This window comes from Mus pahari, chromosome 14, assembly GCF_900095145.1.
Source record: "Mus pahari chromosome 14, PAHARI_EIJ_v1.1, whole genome shotgun sequence".
Taxonomy (NCBI): domain Eukaryota; kingdom Metazoa; phylum Chordata; class Mammalia; order Rodentia; family Muridae; genus Mus; species Mus pahari.
This window is the reverse complement of record NC_034603.1, coordinates 18,051,020-18,069,059: the sequence shown is the minus strand read 5'-3', so window position 1 is coordinate 18,069,059 and position 18,040 is coordinate 18,051,020. Positions and strand designations below refer to the sequence as shown.

Sequence of the window (18,040 nt, the reverse complement as noted above, 5' to 3'; positions counted from 1 at the left end):
CCCTTAAAAACAATTCTTTACTGCTAATTTGAAATAAAATTCCAAAGCTGGGCATGGTAGTTCATATCTGTTATCATTTGAGGGGCTGAGGCAGGAGGATTGCCATGAGACCAGCTTGAGCTACAGAATGAGGAGACTGTCTCAAACTGAAATCACTTTATTCCAATATTTTTTTAAGCAATGTTCAGTTTTTCTACCAAAGAATATGGAATCTCTCTTCAAACCTATTCTTGCATCTTGTTATAATCATGTATAGTTTTCTGATTTGGGTTTATTTGTGCTGAATTTATTCTGAGAGATTTTTCTTAAAGTGTGGTTGTCGACACTGTAGTGAATAGTCTTGTTTTTTTGTTTTGTTCATCAAATGTTAGCTAAGGGTCTGCAGTGCTTAGTCATTTGAGAAGCTTCTAGAAGGAATAAGGTAGGCGGGGTCCCTGCCTGGGTGGCTGACGGTGGGTCGATGCATCGGCGAAAGAGTCCCACGTCTTTATTCTCCGGAAAGCTGCCAGCACTAGTTCTCACAGCGTGTCAGCTGGCTTTCAAAGTGTATAATTACATGGCCTTCGAACACCATTCCATCTTCCTTCAGCCTCTCATGCCTTTTCTAATTTCAGAAACATCTTTCATGTGTCACTGGCTATATGGTAAGAGCTCGGTGGTTTCCAGAATTTCTCTGAAATAAAAACTTCAGCAAATTCCAATGCCCAGACACCACTCACAGGTTATAAAATCTGTTTCCAACAGTAGCGCTCTAGTTTTCCCTCACCCCCCCTTCTCTGTTCCCCTTTCCTCCCCTACCCGAATAATTCTCTTCCTATGCCTGCAGGTCTCTAAAATGTATGTACTTAGGCGGGCGAGATGGCTCGGTGGTGCTTGCCACCAAGCCTGACAACCTAAGTTCAATCCCTGGGCCCCACACTTCTAGAAGGAGAGAACGAACTCCTGCAAGCTGTCCTGTGTTCTACATTCATGCTCTAAGTGCACACAGACACACATACACATACACACACACCAACACACACACAGTGTTCAGACAGTTATTTAATTCCCAGGAAATTTTTAATTTTCTTTGATCCCAGGAAAACAATGGAAATGTTAGCTACCTTGCATCAGAAGCAAAGAAGAATTCCACGGCTTTATCGCCCACAGCGTGCAGGCAGGTGGAGCTGTCCAGTCTCTTCATCCTAGTCTTGCAGATATTCTTCACATTCTCAATATTGCCTAGTAAACAAAAGAACGGGTAGGCTGCCCTATTTGCATAACACGTGGCAAGGAACCCGCTTTCCTCTTTTGAATATTGTGTGGGAGCAATCTGCAATTTTTAGCTACGGCTGTGCCAGCCAAATCACGCAAAAGCTTCCCAAATAGCTCAGCTGAGGAGCTGAGCGAGCATTTAAATGGCTACAGTGGGCAAGCAATGCAAACGAAAACAAACCAAAGGTGCTCAAATCAGGGCATGGATGCCGGCCATGCTCGCCAGCTGCTCTCTATTTCTGTGCAGGTCTCAGAATATTCAAGATGGGATGCTTTTTAAAAAGATGGAGCTGAGTCTCTATTGCATGGACATTGAAACCTGGAGCCACGAGGCAGCGGGGTTCAAGACAGAGTGTCCTGGGTAGTGGTGGTATGTCTGCCTCCAAGCAGAGCCCGCTGCAAGGGGACAGCTACCCTGCAGCCGACTGGTGATATCCTCAGGAAACTCACATGTCGGATATAAGACGGGGATCTGCTCTGTGGAGAGTTTATACTTGCTTCGTACCCCGATGAGCAAGGGGCTGCCTCTCCTGCAAGAAGAAGAAGAAGAATATCAAGAGATCCCTCACCCTTGAGACCCCGGGCCAGACACACCCTTCAAACCCAGTCTTTTCCCTGAAGCAGGGAAAGTTAAGGTCACACAGAAGGGACACCTTGACCTTGAGACCACATCCTCTGGTTTTGGAGCAGGGACCAATAGGCTGGTATGCAGATGTCAGCTCACTTACCTGTCGCCATCCAACTATCTGACCGATTAGCTTGGTACCATGCTTTTCCCCACTATTATGAGACTCTGGGCTCCTGGTTCTCTAAATCCCCACAAGCAGCGAACCCATATGGGTAGGTCTCAGGGACTGGGCATTTACCAGCAGGAGAGCCTTCGCATACTGTGTGTCAACCCCGAGATCAGGAGTGTTTGCTACCCTGAATTTGTCTGGGGAACCCTGTCTTGTGCATCCTTTTGCGGAGCTCAACTCTTTGCTTCCATGAAGCAGCCTAGCTGAGTTTTGTGTATGCAGTTGACATTTACAGGTTCAACCAGCAATTGAAAATGCAGACAGAAAACACTCCTAAGAGCCAAGCATGGTGGCACAGGCCTATAACCCACAAGCTTAAAACCTCAGGAGGCTGAGAAAGGATTGCATGTTCCTATTTGGGCTTCAGACTAAGTTCAGGGTCAGCCTGAGCAACTCAGAAAGATCATGTCTCAACAAAAATAGGTAAAACAAAATAAATCAGGGCTTAGGATACAGCTCAGTTGTACAGTGTTTGCCTTGGGTGTGCAAGATGTGAGGTTCAATGCCTAGTAGTAACACACACACACACACATGCAACACACACACACACACACACACACACACACACATAAGAAATTGCATTTGTACCCAACCTGTACAGAGTTCTGCCTGTCATTCCTTAAAGAATACATATAACAACTATTTACAAGATATTTCCATTGTATTAGGTATCAAAAGCAATCTAGATATGATGGAAGAATATATAGAAGTCATACTCAAATACCACTCTATGCTATTTTACACAAGGAACTTGAGTGTCCAAGGATTTCAGTATTTTGGACAGGGTTTAGTGTGAGAACTCCAGAGATACTAAGGAAAGACTGTACTCTATTTTGTGGGCTACAAATCGCAGGGTCTAACTTTGGACTGAGTGATACCCCACTAAGGGAAATTGAGAATCTTTGACCTATACAAAAGTGGGCTTTGTCATGAAGGGAACAATGATTTTATGAAGGACTGTCTTCAGGGGATGACAGTGACCCTTTGTGCCCCTCTCTCACCAGCACCGGGCTCTCTGGGTATCTTGGGATAGAATCTTCAGCAAAGCACTTCCCTGGTTACTATTGCTTTTGGTAATCATGTTGGAGATATTATGTCATGACTTCAATGGCATCTTACTTTCAAAATGCAAATGTTTTGCTTTATCTTATAGAGTATATAGCACTTACATCAAACAACAAGCAGCTCACTTTTATAATCCACACTATTTAGATCTCTGTATCTTAGAAGCCAGGCATGCAACATTCCAGGTCAGCAGTTCCTCACTGCCCTCCTTCCACAGGATACGGTCTCACCACCTCCAAATGAGAGCTAGGGAGGTGGCTCAACTGTCCAAGTGCCGTGAAGACCCGAGACGGGATTCCCCAAAACCAATTTTAAAAGCTATACACAACGGGTAGTGCATATGGGGGAGAGGCAGGAAGACCGGAAGATGAGACAGGTGGCTCCTCGGAATTCATTGGCCAGCCAACCTATGGCCTAGCTGAATGGGGGATGTCCAGATTCAATGACAACTTGTCTCAAAAAAGAAGGTGAAGGGGCTGGTGTGATGGTTCAGTGGTTAACAGCACTTACTTGCATAGGACCATCACTCCAGTTCTAAGAGATCTAATTCCCTCTTCTGACCTCTGTGGATAGCAGGCACACACATGGTACACATACATACGTGTAAGCAAAACACTCATACACATAAAAGAGAAGACACCTGCACACACACATACACACACACACACACACACCCTAACGCACACACCAGCACAAATACACACACCACAGACAAACACACACACACACACACACACACACACACACACACACACACACACAGAGCCTCCAGTGTAAGCCTGAAATTGCAAATAGTGAACCCAACACACATAAGGTCTTCATATACATTCACACTTATGATGGTTTAAGAGACTAACAGAAAAAAAAAAAATGATAACAGCACACCATAACAAAAAGTTAGCTTAAACTTATGAATTGTCTGTTTCTGGAATTTTCCACTGAGTATTTTCGGACCTTGTTTGACCACTGATAACAGAATCCTTCGATATCACACTTGACACTGCCTGGAGCTAGAGGCGGGGCTTCTGTAGCTCACGCTAATGGTGCCGTTCCCCTCCAGCATGCTTAACTGACTAACGAGAAGAAAATGCTGAGCACGTGTTATAAGGACCACTCGGGCCGTACACCCCTCTTCTTGTTCTCGAGATAAGGGACAGAGTTCAGAAGGACTGAGAAAAAGGTGCTTTGACTATTTTTTTTTTTATAATATTTTGTTTTGTCTAAAAATAATCAGAGACCTTGCCCTGGGTCCAGTGAGGAGGAGGTAGCTCAAATTGTCTCCCCTCACCCCCCCCCCCCCGAGTAATGACAGTTTAAGCATTAATAATTGAGGTTAAAGCTACCTGGGTTTCAGAGTAAATGGCTCCCAGGTCTTAGTGTTCAGACCACGTCTCCTTTAAGACACAGAAGCCTCCTGAGATGTCCCCAAGGGTTGGCCTGGGTGCTACAACCATCCTTTACGGCCAATTTAGAATAATCAAACTTTATTGCTTCCTCACAGCACATTCATTTTAAACAGTAATATCACATTATGAGATTTTAAAGGGAGCCTCGAGATTTGATGGAGACCAACTGGTATTTTATAATTCTATTCTATGATTTTTAAGAAATTACATTTCAAATGTTAAATTAGACCTGGTCCTGGGGATGGAGGGATTATGAACAATTCATCTGACTTTCTGGGTAGATAATAGTGACAGTTGTCAAGGGACAGTCTCACTCACTCAGCCTGGGTCTCTCGGGGCCACGTATATATTCTGAATGGTTTCATTGTGCCTTTAGCATAAAATCAGCAGCCACAGAGCACCAAGGCTCCTCAGAGCTGGGCTTCCATCAGAGCCTTACCTCGTGGCAACAGCTTCTCCTGGGTAGTGGATGCTCTTGAAAACCAGTGCAAAGGCGCCTTCCTGGAAACACAACAATGAAGGGCTTGAAGGACTGTGACTTACCCTTACTAGCTGAGCCACTGCAGACCACTGGCCCAGGCAGGTCATTCCAGCCTCTCTTCATGGTAGAGATGGGTTGCCTAAGGAGCTGAGTGCAGGGGCAGCTTATGGAAGATGATCGTGGTCAGAGGGGAAGCCAGACACATGGCATCGTGCTGAAATGCCAAGGTCTAGCCCTTATGAATGTCACTGTGAACATTATAAGCCAGAGTGGCTGGTCCCGGCTCCCAAGGAACTCCTGTTAGAGATGCCCAGGTTGGCGTGGTACAGCTGGAACCACAGAGAGGGAGAACCAGGACGAAGACACCCTGCACTGAGCCTCTGGGAGGGACCTGTGCAGGGATCAGCTGGGAGGTCAAAGGGGTTAATCAGCAGAGCTCAAACTGGGATCCAGTTCTGGCTCTATCCCTTCCTTTAGTTGGGCAATCATTTCAGCGACCTTCAAGGCTCGTTTTCCTCCTCTGTGTACGAGCGGACAGTAGTTCTATCTGTACGACTTTGAGTTTCAAGTCTAAAGCACTGTAAGTGCTAGAAAGGTGCCCAGTCTTTAGATAACTCAGGAGAACTAGATAATCCAATGGTTAATCATCTTATTATATTGTTAATTCTTTTATCAGCTCTATGGCTGTGACTGCTACTTGTGCCTCACCTTGCTATTTGTGCAAAGTCAGAACTAGACTGTAGCTTTCCTCATTTAGGACTGCAAAAAAAAAAAAAAAAAAATTCCTTTTCTGAGATATGCATGTGTATTTGCCTACATGACTTTATGTGTACTATATGTGTGCAGTGTCCATAGAGGCCTTAAGAGGGCGACAGATTTTTTTTTTGGAATTGCAGTGACAGGCAATTGTGAGCCTCAACATGGGTGCTGGAAACTGAACCCGGATCCTCCATAAGATCAGTAAGTACTCTTTGGGTAAGAAAAAAATAAAAAATAAAAAAATCTAAAGGTAACATTATGGGGAAGAGATTTCTAAAATTCAAAATTATAGAGTGCAGGGGTTGTAGCTTGGTTACAGAGTGACAGGCCCTGGGTTCAATCCTTAGGATGGCAATGAAAAAAACCACAAAAACAGACACTAAAGACGAAAGCACTGTGTTGTAATACCTCATCCGTTTACTGTACCTTACAAATTCAGGATACTGTACATTATGTACAACTGACCTTCCTTACCTATGGATGCCGATATGGGTGTGGCTCAATGAGGGAGAGCTTGCTGAGCATGTGTGGGATTCTGGATTTGATTTCCAGCATCAGAAAGACAAGGAAAAAATATGTTCTGAAAACTTGTTCCATTGTTACTGGTCTGGGCTGCGCAGCTAGCCTATAATGGAGTAATCAGGGTGAGTGTGAACGTTTGTACACGCTCAGCCCAGAGAGTGGCACTATTAGAGGGTATGATCCTGTTGGAGTAGGTGTGTCACTGTGGCTTTAAGACCCTTATCCTAGCTACCTGGAAGTGAGTATTCTGCTAGCAGCCTTCAGATGAAGATGTAGAACTCTCAGCTCCTCCTGCACCGTGCCTGCCTGGATGCTACCATGTTCCCACTGTGATGATAAAGGACTGAACCTCTGAACCTGTAAGCCAGTCCCAATTAAATGTTGTCCTTAAAAGAGTTGCCTTGGTCGAGCCGAGCATGGTGGCACAGGCCTTTAATCCCAGCACTCGAGAGGCAGAGGCAGGTGGATTTCTGAGTTCGAGGCCAGCCTGGTCGACAAAGTGAGTTCCAGGACAGCCAGGGCGATACAGAGAAACCATGTCTCGAAAGAACAAAACAAAAACAAAATAAAAAAACAAAACAAAACAAAAAAAGAGTTGCCCTAGTCATGGTGTCTGTTCACAGCAGTAAAACCCTAACTAAGACAGTGAGCATGCACAGACTTGTCCTTGTCACTGGTTCCTGGCGTATTCAATTTAGCGCAACAACTATCTACATGGATCCATTATACTAGGAATTATAAATAATCTAGAGATGATTTAAAACACACATGGGGATGGGCACATATGACATACAAATACTATGACAGTTTATGTGAAACTTGACTTGGGTATCTAGTGAGGATCTTGGAACCAATCCCATACTGGTATTCCATACCAAGGTATGACACTGTAGTAGATGCTATGTTTTAGAAATAGGTCCTCTAAATTATGAACAACCCCCCCCCCCAAGAGGATGGCATAGATCAAAGGGTTTTTGGCAGTAGATTCACTCTGAAAGTCTTCACTGAGGGCTGGCATATCTAAAACCACAGCCTGATGACCCACAGCCGTCTCTGATCCAGTGTGCCCCAGACTCTGGGCCTTGAACACCATCTCCAGGATCCTCAGTCTTGGGTGCCAGGGTCCCTTGGCATGGGCTCTGAGATAGATGGATGCCTCTTTACTGCCTCCCTTCTCATGCAGGCCTCCTGCTCTGCCTCCTCTAAGAAAGGTTTTCCTCCTCGGACAAGCCTCTAAGCCTCCATGCCTGTTCCCCTGGATGACCCCACACCCTGTGTCTATTCATCTTTGAGAGTAGCTGTTCTGGGATCTAACTCTTCGATGTGCCACTAGTTTCTCTTGCTGACTGTCCTGGGCCACACTCCCTTCAACATTTCCCTGTGCTCTGGTCCCCTCTCTCATAAAACCACAGTCTTCTTTGGGAACTAAGAACATCTCTTGTCCCACAGCTGTCTCTATGCACTCTTTGCATAACTCACAAATCTATTCCTGTGTATTCTATGAATGAACACCTCCCTCCTTCCTTCCCTCCCTCCCTCCCTCCCTCCCTCCCCTTCCTTTACCATTTCCATTCTGTAATCAATTATGGACATCTCTTCCCTTGACTGTTTTACTGACAAGAAAGAAAGACTACAATTCTAAGTCTCCAATATCAGTCAAATTCATCTGATTAGCACATAACAATGCACACGAGATTCAATTTTAGACAGGACAACATGAACCGAGACAGATAAGTTCGTACGTGCGCACAACCCACGGTTGTAAAAATCATAGATTAGAAGGCCAGCCACCATCTCAGCGGGGCTAAAATGAAGTTAAACGTTTTGTTTGATACTCGGTCCCCAAGCTGGGCTTTCTCCAGATTCTACAGGAATTAACATCATAAGTACATGCTATGGACAAACTATCTTCCACCCTCAGGACCTCGTGCAAATTTGTACAAGTGCTTATGAAAAATAAAGGTGTGTTTAGACAGATGGGACTCATAACTCACCAACTGCTGGATGACTCTTTCAACCAATGTTGAAAACGTTATGTCCTCAGTCTCTCTGTTGTCGAATACATATTTAATCAGCTTGGCGATGGTCTCCGTGTCTGTTTCTGACTCAAACTCGTAGCCTTTGCTTTCCTGGAATATGGGGTTTGTACCCAGGGTGACAGATTTTGGTCATTGTGCAATGCTGGTGGGGCCAACTCCCTCTAGTCCCTCAAGATATGACTTAAGGCAAAAATAAGCAAAACTGGGAAGGGACAAGAAATGTCTGCCAGAACCCAGCAGCCAAACACCTCTGAGTCACCACCCTCTTATTCCCAGAGACCATCCCTCCTCAGGAGCCTGTCTTCACTGTTAATCTGGACAGTGCGACACAGCAGCGATGATGATAAAATATGTTGACTCACACCCCAACTCACTCCATACTGCAGGCACTCACCATCCGCCTCCCCACCCCACAGTCTGTCCGCACGGTGTCGGAGTCAGTGTGTCTCATAGCACAAGCTACCCTGTGAAACCTAGCACATGTTATTTTGATTCTGTAAAACCACAGCAGCCCTCAAGATAAACCCTAACGCCCCACTATCTCCCTGACAAGGTCTGAGCACAGTGGCTGAGGGGAGGCTAAGGCTCACGCTCAGGACTGTGACACGGCCCGGTGTACGTCTCACTCAGTTCCTGTGCTCGTTGCTGAGTGGAAACAGGCTAAGTGAAAGTGTCAGGGGGAAGATCGGGGCTGAATCAGATTGGGTTGGCCCAGGGGAAGCCCCTTACCAGAAACTTCCTTAGATCCTTGTAATTAGTGATGATCCCGTTGTGGATGACAACAAATTCTGCAAGGAGAGTTTGCAAAAGAAGAGGAATGAGCTTTCAAAATGAACTGCAAGGAAGTGCAAGCTAGACGCTACAGGAATGAAAACTGGAAACTCTTCCCTGAGACGGGTGGTAATCGGGTTCCATTTGCAGGACTTAAAACTGAGGTTTACCGTGACTTCAGCTTACCTGAGCACCCAGCATCTGACCATGCATAGAACTCTGACACTGGATATTAAAAAGGCTTCTAGCTTCCACAATTATTTATGTCAAATGAAGGATTAACCTTTGATTATCCACAAATATTTCCAGACATTCCCAACCATCTTTAGTTCTTTCTCCTTTTTAAATAAATCATTTTATTTTATGCGTATGGGTATTTTTCCTGCATGCCTATCTCTGGACCACACGCATGCCTGGGGCCTCTGGAAACCAGAAGAGAACATCAGATGCCCTGGAACTAGAATCAGCCAGTTCTGAGCAGCGATGCAGGTGCTGGGAATTGAACCTGGGTCCTGGTCCTCTGGAAGAGCAGGTGCTGCTCTTGCTCTGAGCTGCCGACTCATCTCTCCTGCACTAAGCTTTAGTTCTTAAAGGGGAGTCACAAACTGGAAGTTTATAGATGGTGTGTGTGTGTGTGTGTGTGTGTGTGTGTGTGTGTGTGTGTGTGTGTGTGTGTGTGTGTGTGTGTGTTGGGGGTGCGTATGTGCGTGCCATGGCACATGTGTGAAAATCGGGGACAACCTGGAAGTTGGTTCTCCCTCCTACCCTTATACATGTTCCAGGGCTTGAACTTGGCTCATCGGAATTTCACAGTGGGTGCTTTGCAAGCTGACACATCTGGCAGGCCCCTCTACCTTAGTTTTTTGAGCCAGGGTCCCTCACAGAACCTAGAGTTCACTGACTTGGCAGGCCTGGCTGGCCAGTGAACTTGAGGGATCCTCGTGGCTCTGTCTCCCAGCCCTGGGATTACCAGCATGTGCGGTGGCACCCGACATAGGTGCTGGGATGCAGTGCCAGTCCTTAGGCTTGTATGTCAGGCTCTTTGCCAACTGAGCCAATTCTGCAGCCCTTTGTAAAAAATTGCTCGTTTGCTGTGTTCTGTGTCTTCTTGGAAGCAGCAGGCATCTGTAGATTGGATCTGTACTACTTGATTCTATTATTCTCCTTTCTTTCCTTCTTTTTATTTCACATCTATCATGACATTGTTTCTTTATATTATTTTCTTAAGCCTATCATGTTTTCTTTTATCTTAGTTAATGGTCTTAACCATTTCTTAGTCCATATTTTCTGTGTGAAGGCAATTTCTCTTGCCTTTTGTAGGGTTAGCAGTTAAACCTATGGCCTGCTAAGCTCTAACGGGCTATAAAGGAGGCATCCCAGGCAAGACTCCTTCATATTATTTAGTAGCTATGTGCAAAGAAGCTCTTGAAAGCACATTGATCATCCCTGGTGTGTTGGTTGAGACATTTGATAAGTCTTACTGACTGCCAATGGTATTTTTCTAGTGGTCATTCTGAATCAAAACAGCAGTTTCCAACAAATGTGATTATGGGTGGGTCCTACTGGCATTTCCCTGCTGTGGGGACACAATCAGAATCATAGAGTAGTCTTAAGTGGGGGGGCTTCTGATGGGGCTTGCCTTGTCACTATGCAGGGCTGGAGCCCTCAGGGCTTATGGCCTTGGTAATGTTTTCTCAGCCAATACTGCTGTGCTGAAGGCCAGCTTCAACATCTTAGTGGCATTTGGCTAGGGACTCAGCGCTGTGGGGTTTGCCATTTTCTCCTAGCTTGGGTGTCTGCCCCAGCTCTGAGATGTTCTATGGTTCAGAGTGTGGGCCAGACTCAAGAGCCTCCAGCAAGAAAATTTACCCAGACCACGCAGACATACACGGTTTCTCTAGTCCATGCCACTCAGCTGTCTTCCCCCTTCTCTAAAGATGTCCTCCCTTTCAAATAGGGCTGATGAACCCCTTCAAAGTGTTTCAGGGGAAGAAGCCACACTAGCGATGGGGTGAGGATGCTTGTCCTTCTTGCCTGACTATACACGCCGGCCTGGACTATTCGGATCGGCAGTACAGACTTGCTGGTCTTTCTCCCAGGAGAAGGCAGCTACAGGGTCATTTAAAAGAATTACAGTATGGGCACCATCCTGGGGGGATGAACCTGTGACTGGGCCAGGACAAGGAGACAGCTGGGAGAGCAGAGGAACTCCAAACCCTCCAAAGGCTACCATGAGCAGTCCCTATGTCTGGTTCACGGCCTTGGCCTACTACCCATCATTAGTACTCTAAGGTATGTTGAACTCAATGTTTCTATAGCTTCTGGTTTTCAAGGGTGTCAGAGGCCCGGGCTTGTATGTATCCTTTTCAAGCTTAAAAAACACTAAGTCAGTCAAGTCAAGGCTACTGGGAAGAGCTCTTAGGCTGTTGGCTGCAGCTCTGCCCCTCCAAATCTTAAACTCTTGGCTGCTGAGTCCTTTGTCTGGGATGCAGGGCTTGGAGAGAAACCTAGGCATTAGCTGTGGACAGCAGTGACATCTGCCTCCCAGAACCACTCTTTGTGGGCGAGGAAGATGAACTCTGCTGCATGGAAAAGGTGCTCTGTGTGCTCTTTATGGTCCTAGCCTGCTAGAATACTTTTGCTTGTCTCATACTGTCTGCTATGGGTTGAGCGTGGTCTTCAAAAGCATAGATCATGATGCTGGATTCTCAGAGTGGTGATTGACACGTGATTGTCCTTGAGGAGATGAGGTGTACTGGGAGGTTATTGGAGACATGCTTCTGGAAGAGACTAAGAAGAGTTTCCATGGGATCCTGAGTTGTTACAGATGCACTTCCTGATCATGAACTTTCTGCGCCTAGAACTAAGACCTAAATAATTCTTTCTTTGTAAACTACCCAGCTTCAAGTATTTTGCTAAAGTGATGGAAAATGAACTAATGCACTGCTGCTATCCTGCACTCTTGGAATGAATTCCAAAGAGCTAGTAGCCCTAATGGTAAAATGCCATCATTTCCTGTGCATACCTAGGTCAACAGCACCCAGGGGGTCCGGTGTTGGACCGACTGGGTCTCACCCTGTGGCCCACCAGGGCATCTCAGGAGGACTGGGCAGAGGGAAAAGTTCGGCTAGAGGTAGGCATGGAAGGCACTCAGGGCAGGATTATCTCTGACAGGTCATTCAGGGAGAGGTAGAAACATCCTGAACAGGCTCTACTTACCATTGTCTTTGTCTGAACGCTGTGGGTGACTGTTGACAGCATTAGGAACCCCGTGGGTGGCCCAGCGTGTGTGGGCAATGCCGAAGTGTGTCTCAAACTCCACCTTCAGGTCCATGCTATCTTGCTCTAAACAGAAAGAAAATCAGTTACTGTGTTGGTGTTTGTTGTGCATGTGTGTTTGTGTGCATGTGTGTTTACATGCATGTGTCTGTGTATGGTATGAATGCATGGTTTCATATGTATGCATGTGTGGGGAGGCTCAAGGTTGATGGCTGGGTGTTTTTCCTGTTCATTGGCTGCCTTATTCATTGAGGCATGGTCTTGTGTTAAACTCACAGCTCATCTACTGCGACCAGTCTGGCTAGCCAGCTTGCTTGGTGGATCCTCTGTCTCTGCCTTTTGACAGCCGGAATTACTGTCACACCTGCCTGACATTTACAGAGCAGCTGGGAATTGAACTCTGGCTCTCAGGCTTGTGTGGCAAACAAAGCCATCTCCCCAGGTACTGTCTGTACTTTAAAAAACAAGCATTGGTAACCAGGTGGAAGTGACACACTTTAATTCCAGCGCTGGGAAAGCAGAGACAAGTGGGTCTCTGAGTTCGAGGCCAGCCTTGTCTATAGTGAGTTATAGGATAGCCAGGGCTATACAGAGAAAATCTGTCTCAAGAGGGAAAAAGAAAGCATTGGCAGGCCACCAGTAAGGCGAGCTGGTTCCATTTTACTAGACACCATCTTCACTAATGGCCCATCTTTTATGACAGTCACACACATGGCACCTCAGGGATCTACTGCATCTGGGTACTATCGATGTTAAGTTTTACTTAGTGTTTATCAGTAACTGGACCCTTTTCCCCCACTTTGAGATGGATTATTGCTATGTGGTCCTGGAACTCACTACATAAACCAAACTGGCCTCAAACTGGCAGCAATATCTCTGCCTCAGCCTCCCAAGTGCTGGGATTCCGGGTTTGGGCCACTGTACCTCACCCTTATTTCCTAATCAAAATAAGTTGACTTAGGAAAGAAAATGATGTATCTCTAATATAAATAGAAAAGCAGTATTATATGCCAGAATGATTAAAATAAAGACATAACTATTAAAATAGTTTTTCATATCCACGTGTAACTGCTTAAAATAAAACCTCCTACACTTCATGAGACAGTCTTACAACTTGGCCCTAACACTCCTTATAATCATCCAAATATAGATGCATTACCACTTTTTTCAGTCTTGAATGCTGTTGGCAATAATGTATTATCAAGGGCCTACGCGCCAGCCACTTACTGTAAAGTCCTTCATTTTCTTTTTTTTTTCTTTTTTTTTTTTAAGATTTATTTATTTATTATATGTAAGTACACTGTAGCTGTCTTCAGACAGTCTTGTTACAGATGGTTATGAGCCACCATGTGGTTGCTGGGATTTGAACTCTGGACCTTTGGAAGAGCAGTCGGGTGCTCTTACCCACTGAGCCATCTCACCAGCCCGTCCTTCATTTTCTACTTACTGTAAAGTTCTTCATCCAGAGCCTTTACTTTCCCCTTTTTCTTCACAAGATGGATGTGTCTTTCTTTGACTTCATGGTTATTCCCGTCAATGGCCACACCTACAGTTTACAGAGAACACTGGGTTCTGATACCTGTACCAGCATGACCTACAGAAATACTGAAAAAGAGCCCCAGGTCTTCAATTCCCTTCAATTTTACTACTGCAAATCGGCAACCACTGTTCACACCGCCATCACTGGAGAGTAGTTCTTATTTTAGAACTATAAAATTGAGAACAAAAGCATTATTTTTCATGTTGAATTTTTGTCACCAAAAGGTACGAGTTGCTATCTGTGTCTGAGGCTTCTCATCCATGACCAACCAAGAGATAGATGATCAGAAGTCTTGAAAATAACATAGGGGCTAAGGCAATAGATCAGTTGGACCTGAGTTCAATCTCCAGAATACACATTAATAATAATAATAATAATAATAATAATAATAATAATAATAAAAAAGCAGCCAGGCATGGTGCTGCATGCTTATAATCCCAAGGCTGCAGAGGTAGAGACAGGTGGGTCCTGGGAACCCACAGGCCATTTTCGTAATTAATCTACCAGTTCCAAGTTAATGAAAAACATTCTCTCAGAAAATTAAATGGACCTCTGGCCTCCATGCACACGTGCATATGTGCAGTCACAGATACACAGGTGTACTCAAACACATGTATCCAACAAATAAATTCCATCTGTACTGAACATGGGCAGATTTTTTTTTTCTTGTCGTTATCTCAGAGACAAAGCATTATAAGAAATACATCACATTTACAATACATTAGGTATAAATAAATAATCTAAGGATGATAAAATGTTATCTGTGAGGAGATGCAAGTAGATCAGATGCAAATGTTGTGCAATTTTATAGAAGGGACTAGAGCATCCCAGGGTGTTGGTATATTGGGGCCTCTCTCACCCTTACCAGTAACTGAACTATACCACCTAGGATTACGGCCACAAGGTATGGTTTGTTGCAGTAGCTGCATTTGGGGAAATCTAACCCAAGATTTTATACATACTCAGACACACACACACACACACACACACACACACACACACCACCAGCTATTACCATATTTCTTTGGCATGATCCAGAACAATCTAGTTTTCAGGATATTTACTTTGAAAGACAAACCCCTAAAGTATCAACTTCAAAGTAACAGAGATTTGTGCGCAGGGGCCAGGGATGGGCTGCCACACCCACTGTTAGGGGCAGGAGACTATTCAAAGGCACTCAGCCTGCTGTGCTCTTCACATTGTAACCTCCTAGCTGCCTTCTCCCTCCATTTGCATGCCTGTAAACCCTTTCAGGATTTGCCTTCAGCTAAGAAATTGCAAGGACAGATCACCTAGCTAAGCTCCTTGGCTCTGCCAGCTACTTCATTAAACGTTTTTTTTTGTTTTTTTTTTTTTTTTTTTTTTTTTTTTTTTTTTTTTCCAGTGGAGGAGACAGCCGGTCGCTGCCATCCCATGAGGACTGGGAAGTGAATTAGAAAGATCTTTTAGGAGGGGCTTTGGAAAGTAGAAACGCTAAGAATAATGAAGGAAGGAAGACTGCAAAGCCACAGGGCTGAGGATGTGACACCGAGCAGTGTGTAGAAGGCCCTGGATTCGATCGTATTGTTTTCCAGACAGGATGTGTAGCCCTGTTTGACCAGAAACTGGCTCTGAACTTGAACCTTGAACTAGGAGATCCTGCTGTCTGCTTCCGGAGGCATGTGCCATCATCCCCGATGCCCCTCCCACCTTCCAACAAAACTAGCTCAAACTTTAATATCCTAACTGGTTAAATGTTACAAAATTGCAAGGTAATGATTAGGAAAAAAATCTATTTAGAAAAACTCCTTCCATTCTCAACCAGATGGTATCAAGGCACAACAGCAACTAGGAACTGAGGAACTGCTGGAGGAGACTTTATTGAGGTATGTTGGGCAGGCTGAAAGCTACATATATATTTAATGTATCCAACTTACTGGTCTTTGAGATAGGGAACTACCAGTGGAAATACCCAAAAATTCAAGCCCTAAACTTCTCCTTCACCCAAGTTCCCTGCAGACCCCTTCCCTCCACGAACACTACTGTGTGCATGCACATTTAAAACATGTATTGTTAACCATCCACTCTAAGCTGCCCTGGGATCGTTAGGACTTGTTCATCTTGCACAACTGAAAGTTTGTGCCTTTGATTAATGTTGATGAAGCTGTATCTGAATAGATTTTGTTAGAGAGTTATCTTTTTAACCCTTGTGTTTTCTTTTCTACAGTTAAAAAAAAAACAAACAAACAATGTTTTCTCGATTTTTCTACAGTTTCGAAACTTCTTTGATGAGGAAGTGTGGTTATTGTTACATGATTAAAGGCAGCTGTAGAGAGATGAAATTGGAAAGAAAGAGGCCTGATCTGACCTTCTGCAGGACCATGTTAATTCATAGCAAGGAGGGACTCATGTCAGTGTACAGATACCCAAATGCCTACAGAAGATGGGAAGTGGCACTTTAAAGAGGCAGAAATGACTTCCATAGTCTGCAAGGGAAGCTGGGAACGGTAGTCCTTCAGCAGGAAATGATCAGTTACATCAATAAAGGAATGTTAAAAAGTGTCAGGGAAGCACCCAGGCTGTAAAAGAACCCTCTTCAAAGAGTATGAGAGAAGCATCCATGGTGGGGTGGCTCAGAGACTCACCCGCAGAGTCATAGCCCCGATACTCCAGCCGCTGCAGGCCCCTGATGAGGGTTTCGAAAATCTCCTTCCTCGTCTTGGGAACTCTGTAATTCATATAGGCAAAGATTCCTGCCCAAAGAGAAAATAAAATGTCATCTTAAGGAAAAACCAATGTCCTATACAGAAATGAAACAACAAAAAACAAAAAAAAAACCAACAATAACAAAACCCACCACCAGTCTCGGCCCCCAGACTGCTTGCAGAGGAAAAGCTGGCTATTCCTCTAGTCCTCTAGAAGAGTGGTGCTCTGTCAGCCCTTCTCTCTGTGTCAAAGCTCACACGGACCCTGTGTCATGACCTTACATGACCCTGTGTCATGACCTTACAGTTTCACAGCAGAGGATTTCTCTGCCACTCATTGGCAGAGGTGAGAAACCAATAAACCTGAGCAGTGTCTTTAAGCCCCTGCAAAGCTGGGTGCCACCAACGGAGACTAGGAAGACAAACGAAGGGTGTGCCCAGCAGTACACAGAACAATCCTTATTGCCCTGGTTGCAGGTCCTTCCTCCTCTTTCCTCATTGGCTGAGGCTCATACCCCTCAGGAAGGTATGATTTTGCATGTCATCTGTCATTCATGTCTATCTGCTTCTTGGAAAAGACCAGGCATGGATTTAGCTCTCTGCCCAATCTGATGGAGACATCGTCTCGATTAGTATCCCCTCTTTCCAAATGATTCATCCTGTGTCAAGTTGACAAAAAAAAAGAAAGAAAGAAAGAAAGAAAGAAAGAAAGAAAGAAAGAACGAAAAGAAAAGCAAAGCCAGGGCTTCGTGCATTCCAGGCAAATACTCTGCTGAGCCCCTGCTCCAAAGATTTAAGGAAAAGTAAGTAGTCTTTTACAAGAGCCAGAGTAGATCCATCTCTTGGGAAAGCTGTGTTAAAGTAGGCTAGCAAACCAAGATGATTCCGTTTGGCTTTATTTTATTTAATGTATTTGTTTTCCTTGTACCTTTCCTTCATGGTGGAAAGATGAAGACGGTGGAAAGATGAAGGTCCCTACTTTAGGTCTTTTTTAGGGATCACTTATCCCAGCAGCCACATCATGTGACATACAACAATTTGCTTCTGCTAACTCCAGCTCCAAGGGGATCTGATGCCTTCTTCTGGCCTCCAGGGGAACTACACTCATGTGCATATGCACATAGAGGCACAGGCGCACAGAGGCTAAGGCAGACGCATACACACATAATTTGAAAATGTACGTGCAGTGTGCTTTCTGAGCAGTTTCATATGGTTTTCTTTTTAAAATGGCCAAGGGCAGTCTTGACACTCAGCCATTTTTGTTTTCCTTGCTGACTTCAGGTTGCAGGAGGGCACGAGGCTGAGGGTAAGAGGTTTGCACGTAGTCTGGGTCCTTCCCTAGCAGCTCAGACTTTCTGTCCCACGCTTCAAACAAAAACACATCTGAGCTGGGCGTGGTGGTTCACGCCTTTAATCCCAGCACTTGGGAGGCAGAGGCAGGTG

The 18,040-nt window shown here is 44.9% G+C and overlaps 1 protein-coding gene across 1 annotated transcript in view; it reads right to left on the bottom strand.

The window, feature by feature from the left end:
• Positions 1 to 18,040, bottom strand: part of Gfpt2 (glutamine-fructose-6-phosphate transaminase 2) — a 46,802-nt gene that overhangs the window by 18,198 nt on the left and 10,564 nt on the right. Inside the window, exons 2-9 of the mRNA XM_021212035.1 lie at positions 16,538 to 16,645; positions 13,821 to 13,919; positions 12,314 to 12,439; positions 9,053 to 9,111; positions 8,279 to 8,413; positions 4,962 to 5,023; positions 1,705 to 1,784; positions 1,104 to 1,221 (exon numbers count right to left, since the gene is read on the bottom strand). Coding sequence (XP_021067694.1) covers positions 1,104 to 1,221; positions 1,705 to 1,784; positions 4,962 to 5,023; positions 8,279 to 8,413; positions 9,053 to 9,111; positions 12,314 to 12,439; positions 13,821 to 13,919; positions 16,538 to 16,645 — 787 coding nt within the window. The remainder of the gene's footprint in view (positions 1 to 1,103; positions 1,222 to 1,704; positions 1,785 to 4,961; positions 5,024 to 8,278; positions 8,414 to 9,052; positions 9,112 to 12,313; positions 12,440 to 13,820; positions 13,920 to 16,537; positions 16,646 to 18,040) is intronic.